The sequence below is a fragment of the Puma concolor genome, chromosome D1, assembly GCF_028749965.1.
Source record: "Puma concolor isolate L17-30 chromosome D1, mPumCon1.1.hap2, whole genome shotgun sequence".
Lineage (NCBI taxonomy): Eukaryota > Metazoa > Chordata > Mammalia > Carnivora > Felidae > Puma > Puma concolor.
In genome coordinates this window covers 100,976,660-100,991,105 of record NC_141676.1, presented here as the reverse complement: position 1 = coordinate 100,991,105, position 14,446 = coordinate 100,976,660, and the positions used below count along the sequence as shown (strand labels likewise).

Genomic DNA, 14,446 nt, shown 5'->3' with positions numbered 1-14,446 from the left:
GCCTTACCTGGGGAGGAGAGACTTGGTTTCCCGCCCAGGCTCTGTCGCTAGCCAACTGTGTGACTCTGGGAGGAACACTTTTCCTCTCTGAATCTCAGTTTTGTAAACAGCCCTTACAGAAAGCGTGGGGGCCTCTTCTAGCTCAACCAGGCCCAGCGGGGGAGGGGCAGCAGGCTCCTGGGCCGATGTGCCCAGCTGTGCCCAGACTGTGGGAAGAATGGCAGGCCTAGACCTAGAGCCTGAGAAGAGATCCTGTCTTGTCCTTGACCCACCCTGTGGCCTTACGCCAATCACCGCCTTGTGGTCCTCAGCTTCCGCTTCAGGACAGTCAGGAGGCTTGGCCAGACGGTTCCCAAGACCCCGCCTGTCTCTGATGTTGTAAAGATCTACTCTCCCTTCCCGGTCCTTTTGGCCTTCAGGACTTGCCCTAGAGACTCTGAAAGCCCTCCCGCCACCACGTAGTCTCCTATTCCATGGCAGCAGGCCGTGGGCAGGAGGATGGGGTGCCTAAGCCCTGCAGGGGGCGCCAGCAGGAAGTGAAGGAGCCTTGGGAATTGAGAGACTCTTGCACGGGCACCTCTATCTCAGTGGGGGGGGGGGGGGGGGTGGTGCAGGGAGGAACCAGGAAGCTGGTGGCCAATTCTGAGCACCAGAATGGGAGCCAGCCCTTCCCCCACGAGGCAGCTCATTCTGCAACATCACAGCTACCTGCCCCCAGGCCCCAAGCACCCTGGGCTAAAGAACATCAATTTAAGGGAGATGCCTGAGCCAAATCCAACCCTCCCAGGAAGCAGGCCCAGCTCCAAAGTGCTCTGGGAGAAAAGCCCCCAAATGAGGAAGATGCTGACTCCACCTCAGAAAGAACCTGCCAGAATCCCCAGTGCCTTCTGCTGCTCCTCGGGCCACATCCCCTGCCTCAGTTTCCCTATTTGTTAACTAGAGAAGCACCCTCTCTGACATCCCATCCTTGGAAGGACCCAGGCGCTCTGGAAGACAGACATCCTTTTAAAGCAAGGTGTCTTTGGTTCTGTTAAACACCGGGCACCTCCCTTCTGGCTTCTCTCTCAGGTAGCAGCTGTAATCCTTGCCAAAGTTACAACTACCAATATCAGGATCCTTCTGGAATATTCTAAAATGCAGCTGACCACTAACCGCTGGCAAAGGCCTCCGGGTCAGCAGGGAGTAGACAGAAATGACAAAGAAACCAGAAGAAAAGTAGGAACCAGCCACGTCAGCATTTCTTTGCCATTCAGAAAGTTTAGGCTTTTCTTATCTGGTAAGCCCCTGGGCATGTGTGTGTGTGTGTGTGTGTGTGTGTGTGTGTGTGTGTGTGAAAGAGAGAGAGAGAGAGAGAGAGATGCAGAGGCATAAAAACAGGAAGCAAGAGAGAAAAAGACTGAGTGTGTCTGGAACAGTAGAGCTCCTGGGCCAGGGGGTCGTCTTTGGTCCTGAACTTAGGGAGATTCGACTGCATGTAAATAGGATAGGGCGGCACTCAGACGGGACATGGACAGCCTGACCCTTCCCCACAGCGATCCTCACCCGTGAAGGTGCATCAGGGGAGTCTCTGACCAGCTGTCATCTATTTTCCCTGAACCCAGAGCAGGCAAAAGAAATGTCTGCCTAATCAGACACAGGTTAGAGAAAGGGGGCAGGAAGGATGGCCCCTCCACCCACGGAAAAAATAACATCAGTGTTAACAGTGGTGGGGACTTAAATGGTTGTCAGCATCCCAGAAATAACCAGGCGCCACCCCCAAGAAGTGGGTGTTCAGCCACCCTGTCCTCAGGGTGCTTTCAGGGTGGATGGAGTCCCCCAGGTTTCCGAGACAAGGCAAACGGGGAAAGAGATAAGGCATTTGTCAACATGGGCAGAGCAGAAGGACCTCATCCTTGCTGGGGACCCGGCGATGTCAGTGGGGTTACCAGGGAAGGAGCATCAGGGGGCCCCGTCAGGATCCTGGCAAAGCCTCTCCTGCTCTGCACCCCCCCAAAAAAGCCACACTCAAGGGATGTTCAGGGAGACGATCTGTTTATTGTAGCCAATAGATCCAAGCAATGAGACAAACTGCAAAAGAAATGCGGCAGCTGGGCCCCCGAGGACCGTTGAAGTTTTCCTCCCCACCACCCGGTGGCACGTAAAACCTAGAAGGTGCCTAAGTAGTTGGGTTTTCTCCTCCAAGTGCACAAAGAGCAAGAAGAACATTCTGTAGTTTGCCTTTGGTGAATCAACGCAAAACATTGAGAAATGATTGTTCCCCTCCCCCCACACCCAGTATAACTTGTGGGGTGGATGCAGTGAGATGTTGTATATTTGTGTATATATAATATATCTATACCTATATATAGACTATGTACAAATGCATCAGCAAGCTTCAATAAAGGAAGACATCAGCATGAGGCACAGCAGGAGACACAGGCTGTCGATCCTTAAGACAAGTAGCAAGGGAAATTTCTGGATTCATCCCTCCGTCTAACTGCACCACGCCATTCCCATGGCCTGGGACTGTCTTTGGTGACCTGGCCAGTATTCTCAATTGTCCATCTGCTTAACCTGACCTTGTAAATACTTCCCAGCCCGGCTTCCCCAAGGGGACTTACGAATCCAATTAATCAGCTTTTCCTTTTTATAAATTGGGAATCACTGTGATTAGTCCCCAGCGAAGGGGCGGATAGCTATTTTCAAAGCCAGTTTCAAGGCACCTCAAGGCATTTCAGTCCTGAAAAAATTGTACTTTGTTCTTATAAGCTAAATCCCATGGGTCGGCCAGCCCAGCTCTTTACAGGGGCCCTTAATTAGGAGGAAGAGACAGACAAGGAGTTCCAAGACAACAGGAGAGGCAGGGGCGGTTGAGAAAAACAGGAGACTGGACCCAGCCGAGAGCGCAGTGACGGAAACACGCAGCCAGAAGTGGGCTTTGCAGGGAGAGGACCAGCTTGCTGGTAGAAACTAGAAAGCAGGAGAGAGAAATAGCAGCCGTGGAAACATGTCACCGGTTTCCCACCTCTACTCGCGCAGAAGCCCCATTTGGTTCCCAACCTCATCGCCCTGGGGGAGGCAGCTCGAGGAGGCCCCTGGAAGAGATTCTAAGCGGCTGCAGGAGAAAGGGCGCATGGGGGTGGGCACCTGGGGCAGAGGTGGCTCCTGGCCCACCTCCATCCGCTCGGGCCTCGGAGGCCCCACTAGGTCAGGGCACTGCAAGGAAGGAACCCGGAAGTCTGGGGCTTCTTTACGGAGAGTTAGGACTTCTTAGAGGAAACCTAGGGAATCGTGCAAAAACTCCCCTAAATGTTAGGAGTCCTGGAAAAAGAAAGCTGCCCCACTTTTCCGATCCTCGGCACAGACTTTCACTGGTCCTGGGAGAGGAGAGCCCTTGAGGGGTTGCCGAAAAGTGAAATCTGCAAGCTGCAGAAGTGCGTTGCCACCTTGGTCTCAGCTGGCATGGGGTGCCCACCACCCGTCGCTCCCCTCTTCGCTGGTTGGCTCCAAGGATGGGCTGTGTCCGCCTGCCCCAGGCATCCTGGTGGCTTAGCCCACCCCCATTGGCAGTGTGTTGATTGGCAGTTAGGTACTGAGCTGGACTCACCTGACTCAGGCTGTCTGTCCCCCACGCTGTGCCCACTCTTCCCGGTCTACCACCCTGTTCCCTGCGGTATCTTTTCCCCCCTTTCCATCCTTCCTTTCCTTCCCAGGGCCCGGATTCAGGACTTTCTTGCTTCTTCTCCAACTTCAGCCCTGGGAGCAGTGGCTGCACAGGTGGAATTAGATGCACCAAAGAAACCCCAAAAACAAAACAAGACAAAACAAAAAACTAGTCTTGGTCCCCACGGGGCTGACCTGCAGTTCCCAACTCGTCTATGGCTTCGTGTGCCTCCCTGGGGCCCGGCACAGTGCCAGGCCCACGGGAGATGCTCAATGAACGGATGCTGAATTGGAATGAATTAAACGGAACCTCCCGTATCGTTCTCGCCCCAAATCGGCTATCTGATGGGGAGAGGCAGAGGATGGTCCCCGACACTGTCCCAGTCCTGTCCTCGCCTCCTTTCCTCAGACTCATTCCTGCCCTGGGCACTGACTTCCTGCGCCTCGGTGGCCTCTGAGCTCCTGGAAAGGCTGGGAAGTGCTGAAGAAGGTCAGCCTGGGGTCGGGGGGAGGGGGGCAGGAGTGGGGCCTTGCCAGCAGCTCTGCCCTCCCACTCCACCCCTCCATCCCGCCACCCCTCCAGCCGGCCTCAATCACAGCCTGAAGCTGCCGCCCTGGGACAGCAGCAGGCCTGGACAGCCCGTCTCCCTCACCTCACCTCCCTCGTGGACCAGCCCACAGAGGCTCTTCCCACTCAGAAAACTATGGCTCTATTGGGTCAGACTGGAGACTGAGGAGCCAGAGGAGGAGACGGCGGGACCCTCGGTCTCTGCCAGTTTGAACCTCAGTTTCCCCATTTGTTGTGAGTGGCTTGCCTGGTTGGTCTCTGAGGGTCTTCCAAGGTAGTGTCCACGTCGGCAGCTTCTCTCTGTCTCGCTCCCTCTCCTGAGGCTTAAATAATCAGTCCCTTCCTGATGTGAGTATAATGGCAGTGAAAGTTGGCTCTCCATAAACGCTACTTGCTTCCCCACAGAGGGAGTCCCTGGGGCTGGGAAGGGAGGGAGCGACCACAGGATCTCAGAGGCTCCAGGAGCCCCCTCACACTTCCCTCAGGGCATTTCCTTCCCTGTTTTCTACCAAAAGCCAGCCCAAACCCTGCTAACTGGGAAAGTTTGAATGGAAGGCCTGAATGAAGCCCCCGCTCTGCACATCGGCTCCCCCATCATGGCTCCCACCCCTCCTTAGCCCCACACCTTGGCCGCTCCCGGCCTGGGAGGAGTGAGGGTGGTCAGCCTGTGGGAGAAGGCAGCCTGCGGCCAACTCCACTTCACAATGGAGCCCCTGCCCCTTCAGACCTTAGCCGGCTTCGAAATTTGTCTCCTGTTAGTGGGTAACTATGGTGGGAAATGACCGCCACCTGGGACGCTACAACCCGCCCATGGCCCAGCTCAGTGACTCTCCGTACAATGCCCACCAAAACTCCCAAGGGATTGGCAGCTGCCAGAAAACCCCCGAGGCTTCCCTGGTAGCAGCTCTGGACGGAGAGGGGGTAAGAGCAGAGTTTCCTGGGCCGGGGCTCGTCTCCACCTGCCCCCAGCCCCTGCTTGCCTTCAGTGCCCGGGAAACGCACGGTCCTCCCTTCAACGTGGCCTCCGCCCAAGTGACAGGACCCGTCGGCACCCCAGCCTGACCGGGCCGCCCGGCCTGGAGCAGCCGGGGAGCACGGCGATGCCACCGCCCAGGCTTTCTCGAGGCAGCACAGGAAAGCCCCTCTGCCACCCGCCGATCCTCCCCGAGGCCCCACCGGACCAGTCCACAAACCGGGCAGGCTGGACAGCTGACCTCCCCCTCCGCCACTGCCCACCCTCCCCGCCTCTCTTTCCAGGACCCTCACACAGGCCTCCTGCCTCCCCTCCGGGACCGGCAGTCCGGAGCCCACTTCCCCCTCCCCCAGGGCCCACGTGTCCCACACCCCATGGCAGGTTTCCCCCGAATGAAAGAGAGGTGGGTCACTCTTGGTGCGGGGTGGGGGACGCGAAGTGAGGGGCTCGGGGGGCCCCGGGTCGGCACTGGGAGCCTGGTTCAAGAGAAGCACACCAAGAGAGGGCAGGCAGGGCACACGGTGCGGGGCAGGGGGAAGAAGACAGGACGCGAGGGAGGGGCGGCCGGACCGCCGCGTTACTTGGTGCCGTCGTCCGCATTGCCCTCTCCGTCTGTCTTGCCCTCCTCCTCTGTCTTCAGGTCATCCGTGCTCAGTTTCTGCTCTTTTTTCCTCCTCACGCACTTTACCACCATCAGCACCAAGATGACCACCGCCAGGAAGCCGCCCACGGAGGCGCCCACGATCACGGCCACCGTGGAGTCCCGCTCAGGGGGCTCTGGAGGACAAGAAACGGACCCACTGAGCCCCGGGGCTGGAAAAGGGGGCCTCCCCCGCCGCCCCCTGCTCCCCACAGTATGTGCGGGCTGGTCCCCATGGAAAGAGCCCCATGGCTCCCCATGGAAAGGACGTTGGTCAAAACCAAAATCGACCCAGGCCCTTGACCTCCACGGGCCCGCCCCCAAATCCCCGGGGCACCTAAAAGCCCCAGGGGATGACAGTGAAACGCAGGATTTAAGACCATGGATTTTGAGATCGAATAGACCCAAACCTGAGTCCTAACTGCACCCTTCGTTTATGGTGTGACCTTAGGTAACTGACCGATCTTCTCTCAGCCTGTCTCCTCGTCTATAAAATGGGGACAGTAACGATGCCTCCCCCACTGAGGCATTTTTGAGGATGACCTGGGATAGCGCCCACGTCGAGGTCAGCCCTCCCACGGAGACATAGCGAGGGCCCCACGCACAAAAAGCCGCTATTTTCGGATGACGATCGCGACCGAGGTCGTGGTAAGGACACTCCGAGACGCGGCCCCAGTCCCCAGGGAGCAGCGGAAGAAAAGCGGAGGCCTCCCAGCCGGCACAAGCCCCAGGAGGGCACGGGCTCTCCAAGGGCGCCCCGAGGGCGGCCGGCTGGGTCGGGCTCCCCGCTCTGCCCACTCGCCCCTCACCTTCCATGAGGACCTGCAGGTAGATCCTGCCGTGGCCCCGGTGGCGGTCGGGCGGGTTCATGATATAGCAGTTGTAGATGCCCTCGTCCTCGAGCTGCACGCTCCTCAGCGTCACCGACACATCGTACTTGCTGGGGTTCCCCGAGAACTCCACGCGGTCTCGGAAACGCTCCAGCTTCAGGTTGATGATCTTCATGCGGAACTGGAGGAACTAGGACAAGGGGCAGGAGGGGAGCTGGATGCATGAGGAGGTGTGAGAAGAGTGGGGGGGGGGGGTCCACCCCCATGCGCCTGTCTTTCCGGAAGAGAGGCGGTTACCTCCAGGTCTCTGTCACCCTCCCGGGCCCCCCACCCCCGGGCGGCACGACACGCCTTCTGCCAAAGCCCTCTGGAGCAGACAGAGCCCCCCCACCCCGTCCCCGGGACCACCAGGGTCCTCATCCAGTGCAGGGACAGGTGGTGGGACACGGGGGCTTCACTCGCAAGGGCTCCGCCTCCTCTTTCACCCCCAGCCACCTCCTTCCCAGGACTCACCATCTCCTCAGAGCAGTTGCTGCACTCCTGGTAGGTCCAGTTCAGGGAAAACTGTTTGTGGTTCACCGTGTAGCAGGAGTTGAAGGTGCAGGGCAGGCGGGCGTCAGAGCCATTGAGGACATTGAGGGTGGTAGGTACTGTGATCTCCATGCTCCGCGCTGGTGGCACTGCGGATGAAGCCGCAAGCTGGTGAGGAGTCTGGCCGGCAGGGCTGGGGACAGGGCGCAAGCCTTCTGCACCAGGTGGGCGTGGAGAGAGCTCTGGCAGTGGATGGGGGCCCTTCTGGCTGAAACTAGGGAGTGGGGTCAGGTGCGCCAAGCTCATAAGGGGCACCGGATGTGGCCCTTGGGCAGAGCAAGGCTGGGGTGGAGAGAAACCAACCCGTCTGTTGAGGCTGGGGCAGACAAGTGGCCCTAAGACTTTCCCAGGACCCTGTCTTGCAGCCGTTCCATCCGGCTGTCCTGCGGTCCTACCACTGCCACCTGCTGGCTGAAGACCTCGGGCGAGGGGCTCCGTTGTGCCCACCCCGGCTTTCACCTCCTTTCCCACCGCTTCCAGATGTCTCTGCTGAGCCGAAGCCCCTCCAGTGTCCCCCACGGGGTGGAAAGCCTTGAGGATGGATGGAGACTCAGAAGGCCTTGCTCTCTATACCCCAAGGTCAAAGGTAAGCAGTGTGCCCAGCCCAGCCTCCCCCCCACCCCCGCTTATCCTCCCCGGCCCCCACCGGCCCCTAGCAAACAGGAAAGAAGGCAGACAAGCAGCGGAAGGCTAGAGCCATCCCAGAAAAGTAGGTACGATTCCAAGGGACCAACTGATGGGTCTCCAAGGACAGGAGTCCCTGTGGGAGATGTCAGGCCTGGAAACGCCACAGCAGGGAGCTGATACAGGCTGAGGGGGTGGCCGGGTGGGAACAGCAGGTTTCTGTCACATCCGATAAGCAGCACCAGACCTGGTCCAGAGGAGCTGGGTGCTGGGGCTGAGAAATCTCTGTCCCACTGAGACCTCCTAAGCAGAGCAGAGTCTAGGGGGAGGTGAGCGAACCCAGGCCCTTCCAGCCGAAGCTGCAGGGACCCTCAGAGGGCAGAAAGCCTGGGACACAAAATATAAGGGGGCACCCCCCCTCGGGATCAGGCAAAGACCTCCTTAAACCGTACATCGTGGGCACCTCTCTGGCCTCACCCTAGTCCTGACCTTAAGGCTTGGATTTTCTACCAATATCGTCAAAATGTCACCCCCAAGATTCCTCTTCTTCATAGGGGATAAACAGTGACGTTCAGCATCAGCCATTCATTCACTCATTTACCCGATATTTATAAGCCACCCACCACGCCCGCCCCTGCACTTAGCCTAGGCCCTGGGGACATTGCTGTGACAGGCAGCGTCACTGCTGCGACATGAAGCTTGTGTCCTAGGGAAGGCAACAGACATTAACAAAGAAAAAAAAATAATAATGTGACTTTAACCTTGGGGGCCAGAACTCAGAGTTAGGATTTTCTTTGGGTGACATACAAAGCCACCAGGGGCCTGGGGGCAGGGAGTCGTGGGCAGAGGGGTGGCTAGGCGGCTACTGATACAGGAGTAGCATAGACCAGGAGACCCCGTGAGACACGGGGTCCCATGCTGCCTGCAGTCGGCTCGCAGAATGTGGACAAGCCCCTTCACCTTCCAAGCCTCGGTCCCCGGCTCTGCAAAACACGGCTGACCACACCCACCTCCTGGGGTTGCCACAATAATTTTTCAAATTATGCAATGTAAATTGCATGTAAATGCATTGATGGACAGTCTGTCATCCTACATTCTCAAATTCTGCCCCCTAAACAGGAAGGCCTTCCAGGACAGTCTCCTCCCGGCAGAGGGCAGCCCCTTGGAGTTCCCCCAGGTCTGGCACACAGCCCAGGCCCGGCAGCGGAGGCCCTGCAGGGCCCTTGTTTTTCACGCTGCTGTATAGCACAGACCTGCCAGGCCCCACCACACAAGCAGCCGCACCGCAGCCTGGAAGCCTCCTGTTCAGCCCATCCCTTAGGATGCAGTGGCCGAGGCTCGTGGGCAGGACACTGACGAGCAGGAAATGCAATAAAATGCTGGTCGTAGAGGTCACGACTGAGCCTTCGGTGGAGGGGTTAGGCGTGCGGACCCCCCTGCAAGGCCAAGGCTTCGGGGTGTGGGCTGAATACTCACCAGGGGAATACGAGCTGGGGACGCCGGGTGGGCCGGCTGAGAAGAACAAAGCCCAGTTCCCCCATCCCCGCTTTCATCACCATTATGAAAGCACCTAGCACAGCACCGGGCAAGGAGGAGGTGTGCAGAAAATGCCATTGCCGCCCCCACTCTGCAGAGGCAGAGAGATCTGCAGGGAAGGAACCTGGCAGGGCCTTGTCCTGAGCTTACCTCTTATCCGAGGACGGCCCTGCTTCTCTAGCCCCTTCCAAGTTCTGCTACCTTCCCAGGGCCCCCTACCCCCAAAAAGCCTCCAGGTGACCCCGGAAACCAGGTGCTATGAATCGGGCTGACCTATCCCTGGCCCCTTTCCCAACCCCAGCCCACATCACTCAGATTAGAACTTGAACGCCACAGGGAAGCTCCCTCCATGGGGAAGGAGCCAGCACCCTGCCGCATGGAAGGACAGAGCTGTGGGGAGGCCTTTTCTGGCTGGCAGGAGGGGAGCAGAGGTGCAATGCAGGGTCCCTCTCCCGCACCCCTGCAGCAGGCGCCGGGAGGAACACGCGTGCCCTCTAGTGGTCAGAGAAATCTAGCAAGTCCCAACGGCAGAGCGAGGGATGGGATCCCCAAATCAGTGAAAGCCAGGGACAAGCCCAGGCCAGAAGGTGGTTCCTGACTCCAAGGCGCCCACCTCAGCCTGAGTCCCCACCGGGGCTTTAGGCCTTTCACGGATCCAGGCTCCCATTAAAGACGAGGGAGCCGTCGTGCAACAAGGTCAGAGCTGTGAGCAAAATCCTGATAAATTCTGCTGCTTCCGGAAAGTAGCCGAGTCCACAACGAGGGCCACAGAAAGGATTTCACAATAACAAAGTGCTTATTTACCGCAGGCCAGATGCTGTTTTATGCATTCCTCATTAGATGCACGCAGGCCTCATTAGATACGTACAATAACCCTAATACCACCCCACTTTCCAGAATATGCAATTGAGCAGAGAGAAGTTACGTGAATAGCCCAAGTATATAGCTAGTAAGTGGCAAAGCTCAATTTGAACCCAAGGTTCCAGACAGGGGTGAGGGGTTGGGGCTGGGTGAGGGTGTGACAAAGCCAGGGACCAGGCCTCCTGCCGCCTCCATGGCAGACCCCGCCCCAAACTGCCAGCCCCCAGCTCGGGGCAGGCTGGCCAGAGGAGAATGGGCCTATTTAAAGGAACCTCCATACAAGGAAGCCCAGTGCTCCTGGTTGCCCCACTTGGGACCAGGTCTGGGTCTCGTGATTACCAACTCACAGAAAGGAAATGGGGATCAACAGAGGTGCGGTAAGGATGTGGCTTCTGGTCTTACTTCCAAAACATCACCGGTGCCCAGCCCTCCCCATTTTCTCCAGGGCGCATCTGGGCACCCCAGGCCCCCTGTTATCGACTGTTCTAACTGACCCATCTCTCAGAGATCACAAAAATTTGCTCACCTCCGGCTGAGCCCTGTCTCCTGCAAGGACAGAAGTGAATTCTCCCACTCCTCTTTCCAACCCTACAGCCCCCTATGAGGTAGGTTTATTTTCTTCTTGCTTAAAGGAAAGAGAATGTGTCTAAGTAGAGAATGTGTCCCCCCAACCTTCTGAGCACACTGACTCCTGGGGCAACCCCTGCATCCCAGGAGAGTGTGGCACCCAGATCCTGCCTCCTCCATTCAGACCCTCCCCCCGTGCCAGGATCTCCTCCTCCAAGCCCAGTCTAGCCACCCCCCCCCACCCCCACCCCACGCAGCATGAGCAAGCTGTCCTCATCACCCCTCCGCTGGCTCCCTGTTGCTTTCGGGATCACGCGCAGGCTCCTGGGCACAGCTTCCAAGCCCTTTGCCATCTGGGGCCAACCTAGGTCCTGGCCTCCTCTCCCACCAGCTCCTGATTCCATGCTTCCTCCACTTCAGTGATCCCTGACTTCTTACTTTTCCCAGCAACTCCACCTTCTCTCACCCCTCCAGGCCTCTTACATTCGTTTTTAATTCCGTTCGGGAAACTCGTTCACCCTTCTACACCCCTTGTATAGCCTACACTTCCCGGCTTATAAGGCATACCTCCGCGGCAGCGGCCCGTCCCTACCGCTTCTGCATGTACATGACCGGGAGGCAGAACGGCATAGTGGCCAAGTGGTCTGATCTCAGGCAAGGTGGTTAACCTTCCAGACCTCAGTTTTCTCATCTGTTAAAAGGGGGGGGGGCGGGCAATAATAGAACCTAACTCCTCGGGCTGCTGTGAGGAGTAAGTGGCTTACTAACATGTAAAGCTCACAGCTGCCTGGGACGTAGTCAGCGCTTGACAAAGTTTAGCTGCTGTTATTGTTATCGTTGTTATGATTGTTATTATTATGACAGCACCTATGATGTGGCGTTGTTATTGTTTATGTGCCTGTGTCTCTCAGGAGGCTCCAGGGCTGATTTTTAGTCATCTTGGTGTCCCTGGACCCAGAACAGTGTGTGACACACAGATGGGCACTCCATAAAAGTCTGCAGAAGGAAGGAAAGGCACTCTCCCCTCTGTGTCTGGATCCCTGCCCCCAGCAGCAAAGTGCAGCAGGGCTGCAGAGCCAATGGTCTTAAGAAAAACTCTGGGAAGTCCAGTCATGTGGATTGCTTCTAGCTAAAAACTAGTCCCACCTGTTTCTGTTGTGTGTGCAGCAGGTTGCCCAGCTGGTCCCCTTCCCCGTGACCAGCTGTATAGTCATTCTCACAAACCCTGCCCCTGATGCGGCCCCTCCCTTGTCATTTGTTCCTCCATCTTGGAGACCGATGCCATTACAACCGCCAAAGTTCCATCTTCCACCTGAACCCCTTAGCCTTGGAATGCCAGAGCATACCCCATCTTGGCATCAGTCAAGTTCGAGTTCAAGATCCCCATTCTTGCATTCTCTACCACCCAGGTTCGCCAAGGCTCTAGCTTCCTCCCACCACCACCTCACAACCCCCACTCCCTGACCTCTTCCCTCCAGACCCCATCCTCCCCTGAGACACACCCTGGTCCTGGTCCCAGAGCCGCCTTCCTTTCTTCACTCTCACAAGACTGCCCCCGCCTGCAGGAAGCTCTCCTTAACTCCAAAAGGAGTCACCTGTCCACCATCCCTGGCTCCTTACACACAGGCCATCCACCCAATTCCTCATCTTTTTGCCTGCACTTGATTGAGATTCTTTGATCAATTATTGTTAATATAGCAGTACCGCTTCTTGAACGTTGGGGGCAGTAGAATTCAACAACTAAGTACCCGCAGTCAGACAAAAGGTTCAAATCTCAGCTCGTCTTATTCTAGTCGTGTGACTTCAAGTTATTTAATTTCAGTCATTTGGTTAATTTCTCTGTGCCTGTTTCGTCATCTGTCACAGGAGGATCATAACAGTGTCTACCTCGCACGATTACCGATTATCGCGAAGACTAAATAAGATACACAGCGCGCGGGTGCTTGAAAACATTCACAAAGTTCAGCTATTATTGAGCACCTGCTTTGTGCCAGACTCACAAAACACACCCAGGCACTCTCCAGTTTACCCATGAAAGAACTGAAGCTCAGGAGGGTCTAGTCACTTGCCTATGCTCATGAAGTAAATGGCCAAGATGGCTTTAAATCCAGATCTGATTGCCAGGCTCGCCCTCTTTGTACTGCCCGAGCTTCCATAACATTCCTGCTCTGTTGTTAATATGTCCAGTAACTCAGCAAAGCCAATAGGCCATATCATACAAGCTGCCAGGGGCTCTGTGTTGTCTCTGTCTAGCACTCTTGCCCAATATCCAACACAGCAAACCAAGAAACAGAGAAACAGAGAGGGAGGGAAGGAGGGAGGGAAGGAAGAAGGGAGGGAGGGAGGGAGGGAGGGAGGGAGGGAGGGAGGGAGGGAAGAAGAGGGATTTTGCGATTGGGAATATCCCCACTGACAATCCTTGGACTTGACCAACTGCTACACCAGCAATGAGTAAGTTTAGGACCAAGAATGAAACTACCCACAAAGCAGGCTTGCAAATAACTTTGGAGCCCACCTCCTCACCAGGAAGTCATGAGGGGTCAAGTAAGAAATTAACATTTGGATCACTTGACAGGGCAGTCTCCAAGGCTGGGCTGGTCTTGAAGCCACACTCAGCCCATGAGTTCCTTTTTTTTTTTCTTCTTCTTCTTCTTTTTCTTTTTTTCCTGATTCCTTCACCTGACCCCTCCCCCACTCCATCTGGCCCAAGTCAGAAGCCACCATCAGCTTCAGAAAGTGTCTTCCCAATACAGAGACCATACCCCGAGCCAACTTGCCACCTGCACCCCCACACATTTCAACAAATCAATGGTACAGATTTCCAGGAAACAAGACCCAGACTCAACTTTCTACCCCCGGCTCCCCCAAGCATTCTTTCCTAATATCCTAAATCCACCAGCTTCCAAAGATCAAGGTCCACAAAAGAAGCCCCTTAAGGGAGCATTAAGGCCCAGGACCCCACATTTGCAGCAGCTGAAAAAAAATCCACGAGGAGACTTGGCAGATCAACCTATCTTTTGCCCCCACCCCCACATAAGTCCGTTTTAGGGAAATCCAAAGAAAAACCACCCCCTGTGATAACTGTCACCCCCAAGGAACACTCAGATCCCCCGACCCAACATTTCTGTGGCCAAGTCACACCCGTGTTATGCAGTCCTCAGCAATGTCTCCCCCGGTCCCCCGGTACCTCCCTTCCCAAGGACAAGAAGGGAAACTCAAGCAATGTCTTCTTTTCTGCCCCCCAACCCCCCCACCCTCTTCCAGCTGCGGCTACACTTCTGGACCCTCAGGAGCATGCAAATGTGTCGTCTAACTTACCCAAAGAGAAAAAGAGACTGAGCCCCGTGAGACTGAAGGCAGGGCGAGGTAGCCAGGCATCTCTGTGCATTTTCAGAGACTGAGATGTTAGTCAGGTGGGATATGGGAGAGGGTGGTTTGAGGGGCCGAGGGCTACAAGGGAGGAATGGTTAGATGCTAAAAAAAAAATGCACAGATGTACTTCAAAGACACATACAACATTAAGGAAGCTTTATTTCCATCTCTCTAATATGGCCGGCTTATATGTTGCTGCTAAAAAGAGAGAGGGAGTGTGTAAGGGAGAGAGAAAAAAGGGG

The 14,446-nt window shown here is 56.3% G+C and overlaps 1 protein-coding gene and 1 long non-coding RNA gene across 5 annotated transcripts in view; one reads left to right on the top strand and one right to left on the bottom strand.

Moving 5' to 3' along the window:
* The window catches only part of LOC147576940 (uncharacterized), a 14,217-nt gene extending 4,946 nt beyond the window's left edge, over positions 1-9,271 (top strand). For both annotated transcript variants that reach the window (XR_015241321.1, XR_015241320.1), the window contains 2 exons: positions 5,468-7,830; positions 8,988-9,271. This is a non-coding gene — a long non-coding RNA (uncharacterized LOC147576940). The remainder of the gene's footprint in view (positions 1-5,467; positions 7,831-8,987) is intronic.
* On the bottom strand, positions 2,015-14,446 carry SCN2B (sodium voltage-gated channel beta subunit 2). 3 transcript variants are annotated; one of them, XM_086679001.1, is made up of 4 exons: positions 14,147-14,446; positions 7,167-7,399; positions 6,633-6,843; positions 2,015-5,960 (listed from the first exon to the last, which is right to left on the bottom strand). In XM_086679001.1, the coding sequence occupies exons 1-4, from the start codon at positions 14,208-14,210 to the stop codon at positions 5,761-5,763; spliced, it is 708 nt and encodes a 235-aa protein (XP_086535127.1). In that variant the 5' UTR covers positions 14,211-14,446; the 3' UTR covers positions 2,015-5,760. The 3 variants fall into 3 exon arrangements, with proteins under 3 accessions (XP_086535127.1, XP_025784458.1, XP_086535126.1); XM_025928673.2 differs by having other exon boundaries at positions 7,167-7,333; positions 14,151-14,441; XM_086679000.1 differs by lacking the exon at positions 14,147-14,446 and adding an exon at positions 13,974-14,065 and having other exon boundaries at positions 7,167-7,333.